We start from the raw sequence: 19,265 nt of genomic DNA, 5'->3' as shown, positions 1-19,265 counted from the left end.
CAGTACTACAACAGCAAGGCCGTTTTGGTTAATGTTACAAGGCCAGATCAGTCAATCATCCAGACTGTTGCCCGAGCAACTACTGAAAAGGCTGCTGTCCCTCTTCAGGAACCACACGTTTGTCTGGCCTCTCAACAGATACCCCTCCGTTATGGTTGCACCTACGGTACGGCTATCTGTATCGTTGAGGCATGCAAGCCTCCCCACCAACGGCAAGGTCCATGATTCATGGGGGGAGGGAGTGTGGAGTATCCCGCTCGGTCTCCAGATATAACTCCTCGAGACTTCTTTCTGTTGGGTACTCTCAAGAACACAATTTACGTTGCGAGACCATACACACACTGGATGATCTTAGAGAGCAAATTGAACAAGCCTGTGATACTATTCCGTTGTAAACAATAAAGTTGGCATGTCGCTGAGTCGTAAGTCGTTGTCGACGGTGTATTGCGGTCGACGGACAGCAGTTTGAACATTCACCACCTTAAGTAGGGCTATGAGGCACCTAACACCACTAAAATTCTATTTCTAACCCCTTTCATTAAAGAGATGTTCAGTTTCAAAGAATGTATACATTATTTTGGGACACCATGTATATAAAAGAATTGTCATTTTCATTAGTATTTTGTTTAAATAAATTTGTTTAAAAAAAAAGATTCATTTGTCCGGATTTAAGCGCCGCACCCTGTACTGAGAAAAATGGTTGTTAACGTGAGGAATAATATATTGTGATAGATTAGGAATTGGGCTTACGAAGCCCCGTCTTCAGGTAGTCCTTGTTTTAAACTACATGTTTGCTCTGCTAAGTCATTTCGGCCAGTTGTAGTCTCAACACACTTCACGTAGCTCCGAAAATTCTGTCTACTTGACATGTCGAAAATCGGAGTCGCCCCTCTTCTTAATGTGACCACCAACCATGCCGGTATAAACCTATTCAGTAGTGAAATACAGAATCAACCCAGCATCGTTTCCAGCACAGGTTGCTTCTCCTGTCCTCTTTCGGCCGCAGGCCGAAGCTCATCTCATGCCCGCGTGACACCACAGGAATGTGCTGCCCTCTGCTCGCTACCGTAGACACTTTGACGACACGGAGGCCGAGCGTAGCTCTTTCCAAACACCACATGCGCGTCATGCTCGTAAGATTCATCGAAATATGCAATATCCATAGCATTCCTGGAGTAAGGATTGTCATTTTCCAACCCTAGTATCAACTACATCAGATGATCCTCACCAGAGACACTCGCGTTATTCAAATACCCGGCAACAAAAGTACGCTAGTAAATACAGGGACGGGAGCACTGATAAACTGCAGGGCTTATGTTGTTGTTGGTTTCCGTCCGAAGACTAGTGTAATGCAGCCCTCTAAAAAAATGGTTCAAATGCCTCGGAGCACTATGGGACTTAACTTCTAAGGTCATCAGTTCCCTAGAACTTAGAACTACTTAAACCTAACTAACCTAAGGACATCACACACATCCATGCCCGAGGCAGGATTCGAACCTGCTACCGTAGCGGTCGCGCGGTTCCAGACTGTAGCGCCTAGAACCGCTCGGTGACTCCGGCCGGCATGCAGCCCTCTACGCTGGTCTATCCTCTATAATCCCCCCGCCCATTCCTTCCATTACCAAACTGACGGTTCCTTGATGCCCCAGGATGAATACTAGCAACCGATCCCTTCTTTTATTTAAGTTGCCCTACAAATTTCATTTTTCCTCGATTCGATTCAGTACCTGTTCATAAGTTATTTTATCAGTCCATCTAATTTTGAACATTCTTCTGTACACAAAATACTGCGCTCCATACAAATCTCTTCATATAGACTTATTAACACTATTCGATGTCAACAAATTTCTACTTTGCAGGAAGCCTTTCCCTGCTCCTTTTAGTGTCTCATTTCTTACCTTTTAGTGTCTCATTTCTTAACCGTATTCCTTCAGCGTCACCTGATTTAATTCGAGTACATTCCATTACTCTTGTTTTACTTTAGCTGAGATTCATCTTACAATCTCTTTTCAAGACACTATACATTCAATTCAACTGCTTTTCAAAGCCCTTCTCCGTTTCTGATAGAATTACAATGTCGGCAAACTGCGAAGTTCTTACTTCTTCTCCCTGAACTTTAATTCCCTTTTCCAAATTTCTCCTTTCCTTTATTGCTTGCACACTACACACATTCCTCGTGATGACTGGGTGTTGTGTGCTGTCCTTAGGTTAGTTAGGTTTAAGTAGTTCTAAGTTCTAGGGGACTGATGACCATAGATGTTAAGTCCCATAGTGCTCAGAGCCATTTGAACCACTGCACACATTGAATAGCATCGGGGAGAGGCTACAAACCCGTCTCACTTCCTTCTCATATAGCAGCAGTTTGATTTCTGTAGTTGTAGATAACTTTTCGCTCGCTGTACGTTACCACTGCTACCTTCGAATTTTCAGTCAACATTAGGAAAAAGATTCCCTAAATCTACAAATACTATAAACGCAGATTTGCCTTTCTTCAGTCTATCATCTTAGATAAGGTCACTATTACCTCGCGTATCTGTATACTTCTCCGGAACCCAAACTGATCTATTCTAAAATTAGCTTCTACCAGTTTTTCGATTTTTCTGTAAATGAACGTTGCAATTATTTTGCAGCCATGGCTCGTCAAACTGATAATCCGTTAATATTCAAACATGTTACGAGCTACCTTCTTTGGAATAGGAATCATTACAATCTTCTTGAACCCTGGAGATATTTCGTCTGTTCCATGCTTTTTGCATGCGAGGTGGAACAGCTTTATCATGGCTGGATCCCCCAAGGATCTCAAAAATACTGAAGGAACGTCGTCTACCCCAGCGGCCTTGTTTCCACTTAAGTCTTTCAGTGCTATGTCAAATTCTTCTCGTATCACCACATTTTCATTTACTTCTCATTTAATAAAGCTGCATTTAAGTTAATTTCCTCTGTATAGCTTGTCTGTATATTCCTACCACCTTTCAGCTTATCCTTCTTTGTTTAGTACTGGCTTGTCATTTGGCTCTAGATGTTCTTGCAGATGCTGCTCTTTTCTCCAAAAGTGTCTTTAATTTTCCTACTGGCAGCATCTATCTCTCGCATGTTCAGGAATGCTTCTACAGTTTTGCATTTGTCTTCTAGCCATCTGTTCCTTATAACCTAAATTTTCACGTAATAAAAGTTGATCGTGATGCAACATCACAGACAGTTTTGGCTATAACAAAAGAATTGCTTAATTATCCATCTTTTTAACATTAATTAAATCTTCTGTCGACGCTTAGCAGAACAAGATAACAATATTAAAAGATAAAAACTTCCTAATGTTCTGCAAAATTTTATTTAAGTGGTAACGAATGGGCTTTCGGCTTCTCAGGCCATCTTCAGGTGACAACTGAATGTCGGAAACAGATAAATATGGCGTGCGACCTACATAGATATTATTGGTACAGAAGATACGGAAGTGACAAACTGTGTATATAGGAAAACACTACAGTAATCACATTAACTAAATGATCCTACTCAATTTCTGTTTTCTCCTTTGTTAAATAAAGTTTTCGTTACAAATACTAGTTTCAAACTGTAAATTCATCTAATGTACCATCATCTGTTAAATGTATCTCCAGACAACCCCTTTTTAGGGTTTATATACACTTCGTCTCCATCCGGTACAAATAATGTTTGTGTAAGTCGCACATCATGTTTACCAGTGTTTGTGACAGTTGTCACCCGAAGATGACCTGAGAAGCCGAAATGCAGTTCGTGACCAAATAAAAATAATTTTTCAGAACATTAGCAAGTGTTTTCCATTTAATATTTTGCATGTTGCTTCACGTCAGTAATTTTATTTCTGCAAATTATGTGTGTTGTCATCGTACGATTCTCGCTTTTGCTTTTGGCTTTCGTTTTTGACATCGTGGCTAGCGTTTGTAGCTTTTTTGGAAGTCGAGACAACGATTTATTCGCAGTGAGGGAAAAGGTTTCACGCGGTTGTAAACTGTATGCCCTGGTGGAGAGCTTGGTGAAAGAGCACTGCTCCACTGTCTTCTTGATATCTTTTGCTTACGACCTTATCGAGTAATTTAGTTATCCCAGTCAAAGCTGTAGGTCGGAATACCTCGATTTGAGTTTCAGACAAAGAGATTCACGTTACAGGCGATGTTTCAATTAATAACAATTAAAACATGAATAAGAGTACATAGATAACTTTTAAAATACACAGCCTTGACAGAATTTCACTGCTACTCCCCAAATCAAGTGCTATCGTTTAATGTACATAATAATAATATTTTATGTAGTTGTTGTTTTGGAAACTTTAATGTAAACCTTGTCTCTCTACGTTTTCTGCGTTTCTGTCCTAATGTCATCGCTGCTATGACAACATATTGTAAATGTGATTTGCACGCAAAAAGAACCGGTGTCCTCGTTATTGTGCGTTGAATCAAGTAGAAAACTGGCCTGCAACGTAATTTAAAACTGAAACTAGCCTTCTTTTTCTCGTGACTTTGTCCTGCATCTTCGCGGGGTCGACATAGTTACTATTGCATTTTGCGTGGTTAATTCAAGCGGTGGCCAGATGCCCTTCCTGTTGGCTCCCCGTTACCTACCCTCCCCCAATCCCTTCTCCCACTCCCCATCGCGACCTTGTCACATGAGAGGTAACACATGAGGATGCAGGATGTCTGTGACGTACCGTTGTGCCGTCAGAGTTGCCAACTCACTACCAGCCTCCAGGAGTAACACCGCGATGCCTCTCCAAAGCAATGGAAGAATGGAAAGTCTCCTAAAGTGCCCACAATACTTGCCTACAGTGGCCATTCTGAGTAGCATAGAACTGCGATTCATCGCTAAACACAACGGACGCCGTTCATCAGCAATCCATACTTTCCGGTCGCAGCTTGTGTTGTGGATTCTGACGGTTCAAATGGCTCTGAGCACTATGGGACTTAACATCTGAGGTCATCAGTCCCTCTAGAACTTAGAACTACTTTAACCTAACTAACCTAAGGACGTCACACACATCCATACCCGAGGCAGGATTCGAACCTGCGACCATAGCAGTCGCGCGTTTCCGGACTGAAGCGTCTAGAACCGCTCAGCCACCGCGGCCTGCTACGAACTACTGTAATGCGCTCTGGCAATCTTTCTACGTCTTATAGAGATCTGACAGTCTGATAATTTATAGGGTGACAATTATTGATTTATATGAAATAAAATCGTTTTAAACTCTGAACGATTTGCGTTAGGACGTTCAAATTGCACGCCTGGCCGCGGGGCCCGATGGGAATTAATATTGTCTGGTTTGGCGACGAAGCCCACTTTCATTTGGATTGGTTCGTCAATAAGCAAAATTGGCGCATTTGGGGAACTGAGAATCCCCATTTCGCAATCGAGAAGTCTCTTCACCCTCAATGGCTGCAGTGTGCAGTGTCCATTCACGGAATAATTGGTGCGATATTCCTTGATGGCGCAGTGACTATGGAATGGTACATGAAGGTGTTGGAAGATGATTTCATCCCCATTATCCAAAGTGACCCTGATTTCGACAAGATGTTGTTCATGCAAGACCGAGCTCGACCCCATCGAGGCAGAAGAGTGTTTGATGTCCTGGAGAAGCAACATGGGAACCGTATTCTGGCTCTGGGGTACCCAGAGGCCACTGTCATGGGCCTCGATTGGCCACCATATTCTCCGGATCTGAACACATGCGACTCCTTTTTGTGGTGCTAGCAATAACCCCAAAACGATTTCTGAGATGAAAACAGCCATTCAGGAGGTCATCGATAGGATCGATGTTCCGAGACTTTTGCGGGTGATGCCGAATTTCGTTTTTCGTCTGCGCCACATCATCGCCAATGATGGCAGGCATATCGAACATGTCATAACCTAAATCCAAATATCTGTAGCGGCGTTTGCATGTTGAATAAAGTGTGTGCACGCCGCACTTGGTATCTAATTTACGTTTTTTTTCCATACAGTTCAATAACTGTCACTCTGTACATACTCGCCAATGGTGTGTCGAAATTACATTGACATTCGATGATGTCTTCTGTGTGCTTCACCTTTGTTGTTGGGCAGAAACAGAAGTACAACCTCAGACAGCCAAGATCGCTACTGCAGACCATTTATTGTGACGACCGGTTTCAGCAAACTACATTGCCGTCATCAGATCTTCCGCAGTATATTTCACTGAATCTAGACCAAATGCGTCTTATATCTTATCATGTCATACAACGATATGTCATGAACATGGGAACAATAGTATATCTGCAAGTCAAGCAGAAAATAACTGTTACATAAAATAATGTACATATTTCACTGACTGTAAAAGCTCGTGTTCGTTCATTATCAGAATGAAGAGTCTTAAGGCTCAGTCGAACCTGACTGTCACCATCAATGAGGCCTGCCAACCAGGAGTGATGGTGTGGGGAGCAGTAGCAGGACCCCTTCGGTTGTCAGCAGTAGCACCCTTACAACACAGCGGTATGTCGGCGATATTCTACGTCCCGTTCTCTTACCCTTCATGGCAAGCCATTCTGGGCTTACATTTCAGCAAAATAACGCCCGCCTGCATATGACGAGTGTTTCTGCTGCGTGTCTTCGTGCTTACCAAACCCTACCTTGGCCAGCAAGGAGCATTATGGGTAGGGCCTCCAGCCATCTCGGGATTTTGACGATCTAACGCGCCAGTTGGACAGAATTTGGCACGATATCCCTCAGGGGACATCAAACAGCTCGGTTCATCAATGGCAAGACGAATAACTGTTTGCACAAGTGCGAGAGGTGGACCAACGCGTTACGAACTTGCTCAATTTATCAAACTCTATCCCTCGAATAAATCATACAATTTTTCTGAAATTGTAATCAGCTGTCTACACATCAATCTACCGATTTCCGTCCCATTCGGATAATTTCTTCGTGGTGCGTCTTTTTTTTTTTCCTTAGAGTGTGTTTATTGAATACAAAATTGCACAGGGGTGGGCAAGCGTCCAGCTTCTACCATATGTTCTACACATTCGAAAGAAAAGCATTGTAGTTCGTTCTGGCTACCTCACGAATTAATATGGAATTCACTGTTTACAGCCATAACATATAAATGATTCCTCTCGCTTTCAGAAGACAGAAGGAGCGATTTGTTTTACTTGCTAATATATATATGTTCATCTGCGCAAGATGTCCTATGTTTTTAAATATTTCAGTTATGACAAACCTTTTATAATGTGCTGTTGTTTCCACATGACAACGAGGCGTGAGGTCCAACTTAAAATGAACACGTTTCATAACAAAAGGTTTTCCAAAAACTGAATATGACAGCGAATAATGTCGAAACCGGTTGCTTTCATTAAAGACATATTTATGAGACCTTGGCTTTAGAAAAATACATGCAGTACCTATTTAGCCCACCTCAATGTCACGCTGTTTCCTTTGATGCCCATTGGTGGGTGACAGTTTCCCGTAACTAGGCTGCGTACATAATAGACCTAATGCACCATAATTTGAGTCCGTAGACTAGACTCCTCTCCCGGATCTAACCCAGGTGAAGGGCCGAGATAGTACTGCTTACGATCAGTAATACCAGTAGTGACAATGAGTGTTAACAGTTTTTGATGTTGCTGAGCAACAATTATACAGTAATTTTTAAATAAACACACCGCCGTTTGACTGTGTTGCTGTTTATTTAATTACGACCCAGGTATCGGCCTTTTGCGGCATTTTCAAGTGATTGAGTTTATGTTATTAACACATATTGCACTTGAAAATGGCATAAAAGGCCGAAACCTGGGTCGTAATTAAATAAACAGCGATACAGTCAAATGGCGGTGTGTTCACTTAAAAAAAAAAAGACAATGAATGTATTTTCTTCCTCTCGAGGTAGACTCATTCGGATACCATAAAACCTCCTCCTTACGTGTGAAGTGAACATTCTAATGACTTGCCAAGGTCCTTTTCGTCCGTCTTGTAAACAGCTCTCTGGGACCTATGGTGAGTTGCTGTATGACTATGCCCTCTCGCGCCGTCTCTTACATACTTACTATCTCAATTTCTGATTCAACTACTTGTTCCTTTTGTGCTGCTGGTAAAACCTACGTCTTGTGAATAGGAAGAAATTCACATGAGTTAATACTCCACAATAATACATACATCAAAAAAAGTTTTTCATCACCTCGGTTCCGAGAGTTCCGGAACGTGTACAGGAAACTGGAATAGAGATCAACATAAACATCATTTCCGCCCTTTTTATTGCTCATGAAAACCACACATTGCATGTCGTACCACAATAAAGCAACACCTTTGGAGGTGGTGGTCCAGATTGCTGTAGATACCGGTACCTCTAACACCCAGTAGTACGTCCTCTTGCATTGATGCGTGCCTGTATTCGTCGTGGCATACTATCCACAAATTCATCAAGGCACTGTTGGTCCATATTGTCCCTGTCCTCAACGACCATTCGGCGTAGATCCCTCAGAGTGGTTGGTGGATCACGTCGTCCATAAACAGCCCTTTTCAATGTATCCCAGACATGTTCGATGGGGTTCACGTCTGGAGAACATACTGGCCACTGTAGTTGAGGGATGTCGTTAATCCTGAAGGAACTGATTCACAAGATGTGAGATGTGCACGATGGGGGTGCGAATTGTCGTCCATGAATACGAATGCCTCGGCAGTGTCCTGCCGATATGGTTGCACTATCGGTCGGAGGACGGCATTCGCGTGTCGTGCAGCCGTTACGGCACCTTCCATGACCACCAGCGGCGTACGTCGGCCCCACATAATGCCACCCCAAAAGAGCAGGGAACCTCCACCTTGTTGCAGTCGCTGGACAGTGTGTGTAATTGGTTCAGCCTAATCGGCTTGCCTCCAGACACGTCTCTGACGATTGTCTGGTTGAAGGTATGTGCGACAATCAGCGGTGCAGAGGACATGATGCCAATCCTGAGCAGTCCATTCGGCTTGTTGTTGGACCCATCTGTACCGCGCTGCATGGTGTCGTGGTTGCAAAGATGGACCTCGCCATGGACGTCGGGAATGAAATTGCGTATCATGCAGCCTATTGCGCACTGTTTGAGTCGTAACACGACGTTCTGTGGCTGCACGTAAAGCGTTATTCAACATGAAACTTCCTGGTAGATTAAAACTGTGTGCCGGACAGAGACTCGAACTCGGGACCTTTGCCTTTCGCGGGCAAGTGCTCTACCATCTGAGCTACCCAAGCACAACTCACAGCCCGTCCTTACAGCTTTACTTCTGCCAGTACCTCGTCTCCTACCTTCCAAACTTTACAGAAGCTCTCCTGTGAACCTCAGCTGTGAGGACGGGGTGTGCGTCGTGCTTGGGCAGCTCAGATGGTAGAGCACTTGCCGGCGACAGGCAAAGGTCCCGAGTTGGAGTCTCGGTCCGGCACAAAGTTTTAATCTGCTGGGAAGTTTAGCATCGCTTTGGTTCACTCCGAGACGTCTGGACCCTTCTCTTGTTGAGACCCTTCCAGGCACAATGTAACAACGCGGACGCGATCGAACTGCGGTATTGACCGTCTAGGCGCGGTTAACTACGGACAACACGAGTCGTGTACCTCCTTCCTGGTGGAATGACTGGATCCGATCGGCTGTCGGACCCCATCCGTCTAATAGGAGCTGCTCATGAATGGCTGTTTACCTCATTGGGCGGGTTTAGTGTCATCTCTGAACAGTCAAAGGGATTGTGTCTGTGATACAATATCCACAGCCAACGTGTATCTTCAAGAGTTCTGGGAACCAAGGATGGTGCAAAACCTTTTTTGATGTTTGTATATGGCTATATACCTATGTACGATGTCAGTTTAGTTCTATACGACATCGGAATAGGGTCACGCATGCTCGAGCTTGAGATGAGACGTTGAGTGTGTGGTGCGTGTGCGCAGAGGGAGGCTCGGCGGCCCGTGGTGTCAGCTGGCTGGCCACGCACTCTGGAGGGCCTGGGCGAGGTGAGCGGCGTGTCCGTCGACCCCCACGGAGACCCCGTCATCCTGCACCGAGGGCCGCGACACTGGGACGCCGGGTGAGTCGCGCCGCGCTCCGCCTCTTCTCCTACTACCTGCTGCCCGGCTGTCTGCCAAGTTTCTGCTGCGCTCAACCGGTCAAGTTACACTACTGGTCACTAAAATTGCTACATCACGAAGATGACGTGCTACAGACGCGAAATTTAACCGACAGGAAGAAGATGCTGAGGTATGCAAATGATGAGCATTCACACAAGGTTGGCGCCGGTGGCGACACCTCCAACGTGCTGCCGTGAGGAAACTTTCCAACCGATTTCTCATACACAAACAGCAGTTGACCGGCGTTGCCTCGTGAAACGTTGTTGTGACGCCTCGTGTAAGGAGGAGAAATGCGTACCATCACGTTTCCGACTTTCATAAAGGTCGCATTGTAGGCTATCGCAATTGCGGTTTATCGTATCGCGACATTGCTGCTCGCGTTGGTCGACGTCCAATGACTGTTAGCAGAATATGGAATCGGTGGGTTCAGGAGGGTAATACGCAACGCCGAGGTGGATCCCAGTGGTCTCGTATCACTAGCAGTCGAGATGACAGACATCTTATCTGCATGGCTGTAACGGATCGTGCAGCCACGTCTCGATCCCTGAGTCAACAGATGGGGACTTTTACAAGGCAAAAACCATGTGCACGAACAGTTCGACGACGTTTGCAGCAGCATGGACTATCAGCTCGGAGACCGTGAAGGCGGTTACCATTGACGCTGCATCGCAGGCAGCAGCCCCTGCGATGGTGTACTCAACGACGAACCTGGGTGCACGAATGGCAAAACGTCATTTTTTCGAATGAATCCAGGTTCTGCTTACAGCATCATGATGGTCGCATCCGTGTTTGGCGACATCGCGGTGAACACACATTGGAAGCGTGTATTCGTCATCACCATACTGGCGTATCACCCGTCGTGATGGTATGGGGTGCCATTGGTTACGCGTCTCGGTCACCTCTTGTTCGCATTGACGGCACTTTGAACAATGGACGTTACATTTCAGATGTGTTACGACCCGTGGCTCTACATTCGATCCCTGCGAAACCCTAAATTTCAGCAGGATAATTACACGATCGCATGTTGCAGGTCCTGTACGGTCCTTTCTGGATACAGAAAATGTTCGACTACTGCCCTGGCAGGCACATTCTCCAGATCTCTCGCCAATTGAAAACGTCTGGTCAATGGTGGCCGAGCAACTGGCTCGTCACAATACGCCAGTCTTGATGAACTGTGGTAACGTGTTGAAGCTGCATGGGCAGCTGTACCTGTAACACGCGATCCAAGCTCTGTTTGACTCAATGCCCAGGCGTATCAAGGCCGTTATTATGGCCAGAGGTGGTTGTTCTGGGTACTGATTTCTCCGGATCTATGCAACCAAATTGCGTGGAAAGGTAATCACCTGTCAGTTCTAGTATAAAATATTTGTCCAATGAATACCCGTTTATCACCTGCATTTCTTCTTGGTGTAGCAAATTTAATGGCCAGTAGTGTAGTTTTCCTTCATCTCCTCCTCAACCCTAAAGACGGTCTCTCAGATGGTTCCTGTGCGACGCCGTCTTATTCATTTTTCCTACCTTATGGTCTTTCCTTTATGCTTTTTTTTCGTCGTCGTATCGTCTGTTATCTATGGCTGTCGCCGCTTCTCTTTCCCGTTATTCATCTCTTTCCATTTAGCCAGTCACCTTGCTGGAGACTGTCTCACACACACGCTCCTGCCGTCTTCTAGGTTGAGTGTTGTCTTCCTGCCCCCCCCCCCCCCTCCGTGGAGTCAATTTCCAAATTAGTCTTGGTCGCCAGTCGGCATCCATTCTTTCTAGATGGCTGAGCAAATAATAGCTGTTTCTGTCGCCTCGATTATGGTCTCGCTGGCTCTCATAATATTTTTTACTGTATTACGCTTCACACGACCCAACCACTATTCTCCAAACGTCCATCTCCAGAGTCATCAGCCTCTCTATCTACTTATTATTCAGTTTACACGTTTCTACACCATATATGAGAATAGTCTCAACAATAGCTCTTGTTTCATAACTCTGATAAATTGTAGAAATGACATATTGTAACACACGAAGCTCCTAGATAATTTATTTCTGATTTCGATCAGAGACCATTTTCCAGTAACTGTTGTACCTATACAACGTTCTGGATATAGGACACTTTCACGTGACTAGGCTATTTGAAAACCGTAGTAATATATACACAATACCTCAGGTTTTTGTTAATAACATGTGTCAGCTGGATCTCATAAAACAATTGCCAAAATATTACATTTGTAAAGACACTACTGGCCATTAACATTGCTACACCAAGAAGAAATGCAGATGATAAACGGGTATTCACTGGACAAATATATTATACTAGAACTGACAAGTGATTACATTTTCACGCAATTTGGGTGCATAGATTCTGAGAAATCAGTACCCACAACAACCACCTCTGGCCGTAATAACGGCCTTGATACGCCTGGGCATTGAGTCAAACAGACCTTGGATTGCGTGTACAGGTGCAGCTGCCCATGCAGCTTCAACACGATACCACAGTTCATCAAGACTGGCGTATTGTGACGAGCCAGTTGCTCGGCCACCATTGACCAGACGTTTTCAATTGGTGAGAGGTCTGGAGAATGTGCTGGCCAGGGCAGCAGTCGAACATTTTTTGTATCCAGAAAAGCCCATACAGGACATACAGGACATGCAACATGCGGTCGTGCATTATCCGGCTGAAAAGTAGGGTTTCGCAGGTATCGAATGAAGGGTAGAGCCACGGGTCGTAACACATGTGAAATGTAACGTCCACTGTTCAAAGTGCCGTCAATGCGAACAAGAAGTGACCGAGACGTGTAACCAATGGCACCCCATACCATCACGCTGGGTGATACGCCAGTATGGCGATGACGAATACACGCTTCCTATGTGTCCGCCAAACGCGGATGCGATCATCATGATGCTGTAAACAGAACCTGGATTCATCCGAAAAGATGACGTTTTGCCATTCGTGCACCCAGGTTCGTCGTTGAGTACACCATCGCAGGCGCTCCTGTCTGTGATGCAGCGTCAAGGGTAACCGCAGCCATGGTCTCCGAGCTGATAGTCCATGCTGCTGCAAACGTCGTCGAACTGTTCGTGCACATGGTTTTTGCCTTGTAAAAGTCCCCATCTGTTGACTCAGGGATCGGGACGTGGCTGCACGATCCGTTACATCCATGCGGATAAGATGCCTGTCATCTCGACTGCTAGTGATACGAAGCCGTTGGAATCCAGCACGGGGTTCCGTATTACCTTCCTGAACCCACCGATTCCATATTCTGCTAACAGTCGTTGAATCTCGACCAACGCGAGCAGCAGTATCGCGATATGATAAACCGCAATCGCGATAGGCTACAATCCGACCTTTATCAAAGTTGGAAACGTGATGATACGCATTCTCCTCCTTACACGAGGCATCACAACAACGTTTCACCAGGCAACGCCGGTCAACTGCTGTTTGAGTATGAGATATCGGTTGGAAACTTTCGTCATGTCAGCACATTGTAGGTGCCGCCACCGGCGCGAACCTTGTGTGAATGCTCTGAAAAGCTAATCATTTGCATATCACAGCATCTTCTTCGTGTTGGTTAAATTTCGCGTCTGTAGCACGTCATCTTCGTGGTGTAGCAATTTTAATGGCCAGTAGTGTACAGCGTTATGGATATAGGACATTTTCACGTAACTAGGATAATTGAAAACTGTAGTAAGATATACACAATTCTTCCAGATTTTGTTAATAACAGGTGTCAGATAGATCTCATCAAACAATTGCCAAAATATTACAATTGTAAATAATATTTTGTTCTGTAAAGGGAGATGCGTGGAGTGTCTATTATAACACTATCCTAAGAAATTAAAAATGGCAAAGAATTTCTTTAATGACCAGTATCATCTTTGTAATACGAGTACATTGTGGGGTAACGCTCGTTTCACAACAGTCCCCGTAAACATGACGTCATTTTCGCGTCACACACAATATCGATGACCTCATGATCGGCTAACGACTTTCGTTAGCATTGGATACGGGCCTTTCCAAGGTCTCATGCGTGTTCACTGGAGATTTAGAAAAACACGTCATTCTTGGAATGAATTATTATAATAATTCCTATAATAGAATGTCATGCGATGCTTTATCGACGGTTAATGCCTTCATATAAGAGTGATCTCTTGGAAGTGACTTATTATTGTCAATGATTTACAAATTAAGAAAGAAACACACTTGTTTTATAATTTGCAGTATACCGTTTCAGTGTAACGGAGCACTGAAAATTTATCAAAAACACATCACCATTATCATTAAATTAATAACGCATCAACGATAGAAGCCTTCGACATGGGATATGATAACCAAGGCCAGAGTTAATTATAAGGTTAAGCATTAGCGTAATGAATAACGTCGTAGTTTCTGGAGTCGAAAGTTGTTGGTTCGCATCCCGTTACATGCAATTTTTTTCGTATTAGCATTGTTTACAGTTCTTCTACTTTCTTATGAATTTAATACAAGTATGTTCTGCAGTAATGGATTTTATTTACATTCAGTCTGATCTGAGAACGAAGGAATAAATAAATATTTAACGATTTCCGAATATGTGGTTAGGCAGGAACCTAAGAGGACAGCTTAAATTGGTGCGGCTGAAAGAACAACAATAAAAACTCCACCTCAACAGGCCACGTAGACCTAAATGTACTGACTGGCCGCCGTTCAGAGGCATCGTCACTGGATGCGGATATGGAGGGGCACGTGATCAGCACACCGCTCTCCAGGCCGTATGTCAGTTTCCGTGACCGGAGCCGCTACTTCTCAATCAAGTAGTTCTTCAGTTTGCCACACAAGGGCTGAGTGCACCCCGCTTGCCAACAGCGCTAGGCAGTCCGGATGGTCACCCACCGCAGTGCTAGCCCAGCCCGACAACGCTTAACTTTGGTTATCTGACGGGAACCGGTGTTACCAATGCGGCAAGACCGTTGGTAACGAACAACAATAAAATTCATATTCTTCCTTCTCACAAATATTTGGCTCTTTATTTCCGAATACATGCAGCCTTTCGAGTGTATGGTTAGGCAGGGAGCTAAGAGGACAGTTTGAATTGCTCGAGTGAAACGTTCAGCATTAAAACACCTTGTCAAAAACATTTCGCTGTTTATTTACGAATGTGAGGCTATTTACGAATGTGTTGTTTGGCTGGAACCTAAGAGTACAGCCTTAAATGCTGTGACTGAAACGAGTTGCAATAAAGTTAGCATTTTTTTCTTCTCACAAATATTTGTCTCTTTATTGCCGAATAATATAACGACTCCCGAATGTGTGGTTCGGCAGGAACCTAAGAGGACAGCTTAAATTGCTGCCAGTAAACAGAGGAGCATAATATCCAAGTTCTTCCTTGTCACAAAGTTGATAGCTGATCATCCGGTAGTCGACATTGTGCATGACGTCAAACCGATGTAACGTTTGCGGGAATTGTTGTGAAACGAGCATTACCCTAGGATATCACGAAGATTTTCAATACTTTTTTTGTTTCTCAGTTCAAGTTGTTCATTCAAAATGATATATTGGATCTTAATAATCTTAAATTATGCTAAAGATCCGAATTTCATTTTTAATGAACAACTTAAACTGAAAAACAGTGTATTGAAAATTTTCGTGTTATTGTATAACAAAGATGATACTGGTCATAATAGTAGTTATTTGCCTTTTCATTTTATGTGTCCTTTGGATAGCTGTGTAATGGGCAATCTATTTACCTTTGAACAACATGTTATTTATCTTATACAAATGTCATATTTTGACAATTGTTTTATGAGATGTATGTGACACCTGTTACTGACGAAAACTGGAAGTATTGTGTACAGCTACAACTTGTTGGATTAATCCCAGGGTTGTTCGTATTTTGCGTTCCCTTCGTCTTCAGGCTTCGTGAACTTCCTGTCTTGGTTTGCACGAGAATTTCCCTTGTTCCTCTCTACGTCGTCTCCAGCTCCCTCCCTTTATTTGTTAGGCATCTTTAGTCTTTGCCTTATAAACACCAAGACATCCGTTAGATTTTTTGATTATCCATTGGCGTTACGCTATCTCTTTCCCTTCCACTATTCTTTCAAGTGTATTGTTCTATCACTCGTCATTCGCACCGATTCGGGTGGGTTGCTTTTTGCCCACAGTATCAAAGGCTGCAACGTGTAGTATTTTCTTTTCTAAAATCATTTCGTACACATTTTTTGCTGAGTCGTTCTGAATATTTGACAGTGTTCCAGCTATTTTTTAATTATTGCTATTTAGCTTAAGAATAAGGAACATCTTAAATTCTGCAAACTTTCAGTGGACAACTGGACAACTTACAAATGCTTTAAATTTATTTTTGAGCAACTGCCACAATGAGTTCTCCACAGATGCTTACCTTAACACATGTGACGAATTGCTGAGTTAAAATGATCGCTGTTTCTGTGTTCGTTCCCGTCGATGACTTTCTAACTAACATGCTGCATCCTTCCTACCAAGATATCCTCAATCGAGACGCGAATTTCGTTTGATACTCCATGATTATCGTACCTTCGTTATAGGTGTTACAACACTAATGCTTATGAATGAAGGTACGGTACTGAGTATCAAAAGATATTTCTGTCTCGACTGAGGATTTCTTGGTAGGGGAGGCAGCATGTTACCTTGAGTGGAGACTCGTCGACAGATATATAAATCGCGTTAAGTGTGCCTCAGGGAAGAATGTTGATATGGTTGCTGGTCGTGTTCTATGATAATGGCATTGCAGAAATTATAACTACACACATCAAAAAAAGTTTTACATCACCTCAGTTCCTAGAGTTCCGGAACCTACACAGTAAACTGGAATAGAGATCAACATAAACATCATTTCCGCCCTTTTTATTGCTCATGAAAACCACAAATTGCATGTTCTACCACCATACAGCAACACCTCCACAGGTGGTGGTCCAGATTGCTGTAGATACCGGTACCTCTAACACCCAGTAGCACGTCCTCTTGCATTGATGCTTGCCTGTATTCGTCGTGACATACTACCCACAAGTTCATCAAGGCACTGTTGGTCCAGATTGTCCCACGACTCAACAGCGATTCGGCGTAGATACCTCAGAGTGGTTGGTGGATCACGTCGTCCGTAAAGATCCCTTTTCAATATACCCCAGGCATGTTCGATGGAGTTCATATCTCGAGAACATACTGGCCACTCTAGTCGAGCTATGTCGTTATCTTGAAGGAAGTCATTCACAAGATGTGAGATGTGCACGATGGGGGCGCGAATTGTCGTCCATGAAGACGAATGCCTCGCCAATATGCTGCCGATACGGTTGCACTATCGGTCGGAGGATGGCATTCGCGTATCGTACAGCCATTACGGCGCCTTCCATGACCACCAGCGGCGTATGTCGGCCCCAGATAATGCCATCCCTAAACAGCAGGGAACCTCCAGGTTGTTACACTCGCTAGACAGTGTGTCTAAGGCGTTCAGGCTGACCGGATTGCCTCCAAACACGTCTCCTACGATTGTCTGGTTGAAGGCATATGCGACACCCATCGGTGAAGAGAACGTGATGCCAATCCTGAGCGGTCCATTCGGCATGTTGTTGGGCCCATCTGTACCGGTGTCGTGGTTGCAAAGCCATGGACGTCGGGAGTGTAGTTGCGCATCATGCAGCCTGTTGCTCACAGTTTGAGTCGTAACACGACGTCCCGAGGCTGCACGAAAAGTATTATTCAACATGGTGGCGTTGCTGTCTGGGTTCCTTCGAGCCATAATCCTTGGGTAGCGGTCATCCACTGCAGTAGTAGCCCTTGGGCGGCCTGAGCGAGGCATGTCATCGGCAGTTCCTGTCTCTCTGTGTCTTCTCCTTGTCCGAACAACATCGCTTCGGTTCACTTCGAGACGCCTGGACTCTTGTTGAGAGCCCTTCCTGGCACAATGTAACAATGCGGACGCGATCGAACCGCGGTATTGAGCGTCTAGGCATGGTTGAACATCAGGCAACACGAGCCGTGTACCTCCTGCCTGGTGGAATGACTGGAACTGATCTGCTGTCGGCCCCCCTGTTTAATAGGCGCTGCTCATGCATGCTTGTTTGCATATTTGGGCGGGTTTAGCGTCATCTCTGAACAGTCAAAGGGACTGTGTCAACGTCTATCTTCAGGAGTTATGGAACCCAGGGTGATGCCAAACTTTTTTTGATGTGTGTAGTAACCTGAGACTTATCATACATAACGTTTATCCTTAATGAAATATTGCCTGAAAGAAAAGCTGCACAAATATTCAGCTATTGGTAAAATTTCTATATAATGCAGAAATAAGTAACTTACTTTAAATATTCAGAAATGTAATATTATGCTCATCAAGAAACGAAAAACGTTCTTTTCTGTGACTACAGTATCAGTAAGTCACTTATGGTTCGGTCAGCATAGAGAAATACTCCGGTGCAATGATGATTTGTATGGATATGACGTGTAATGATATCATAAACTCAATCGTAGGTAAAGCGGGTTTGAAAGTATGGTTTATTGGTAGGATACTGGGAAAATGTAATAATAAGATTACTTAAAAAAGACTCGTGCTACCTATATTAGAATATTGCTCACTTGTGAAGCGAAGACAGAAAATAAGGCTAACAGGGGATATTATTATTTGTATGGCTTACATGGTCATTTTGAGTTCTTATGCAATGACTTTATATGTAAATGAATAAATGTACATAAAGAATACATGATATAAACGAACAAAAAAGTTATGTGTATGTCTTTCAAGCAGACCACAGATCTTGGTGTCAGCAAATACAGTTCAGTAGCGTCCAACAGGAAATTCCTGTAGTAAACAGTCCGCATTCAGTTACTGCGCAATTTGCACAGGAACTCACACTCATACAAGCAGGCACCGTTCCGCCATTCCCTGTACAGAATCGATTCAGAGCTCTCCACAGTTTCCTAAGAAGACCGGATCTGTTCAGACGTTTACTAGGATCAGCAATAAGGCGAGAATTAGCTGGAGGAAACTTCTGCCAGAACTGTTTCCATCTTTGGCGGGCGTACAAGAGGCGCGTTTTGCGTCAACTGGGCGGTTTTCTGGATTTAAGTCTGCTTGGGGCTGTATACTGTAGTTATTGTACAGAAGTGAATTCTGATGAGTAATACACTTCTGGAATTTTCTTAGAGTTGCTGCTTCTCTCTGATTGGCGATGGCGCAACATTACGTAATACATACAATCAAAGAAGTAGTGT

General features: G+C 44.1%; 1 protein-coding gene and 1 pseudogene across 1 annotated transcript in view; one reads left to right on the top strand and one right to left on the bottom strand.

Annotated features, from left to right (window-relative positions):
* LOC124616627 (peptidyl-alpha-hydroxyglycine alpha-amidating lyase 2-like) overlaps positions 1-19,265 on the top strand; it is a 184,607-nt gene that overhangs the window by 46,205 nt on the left and 119,137 nt on the right. Inside the window, exon 2 of the mRNA XM_047144952.1 lies at positions 9,887-10,023. Coding sequence (XP_047000908.1) covers positions 9,887-10,023 — 137 coding nt within the window. The remainder of the gene's footprint in view (positions 1-9,886; positions 10,024-19,265) is intronic.
* On the bottom strand, positions 14,886-15,003 carry LOC124617452 (annotated as a pseudogene).

The sequence above is a fragment of the Schistocerca americana genome, chromosome 5 (genome assembly GCF_021461395.2).
Source record: "Schistocerca americana isolate TAMUIC-IGC-003095 chromosome 5, iqSchAmer2.1, whole genome shotgun sequence".
In the NCBI taxonomy this organism is placed as follows: domain Eukaryota; kingdom Metazoa; phylum Arthropoda; class Insecta; order Orthoptera; family Acrididae; genus Schistocerca; species Schistocerca americana.
Note: the sequence above shows the minus strand (reverse complement) of the source record. Positions and strands in the feature narration are given on the sequence as shown.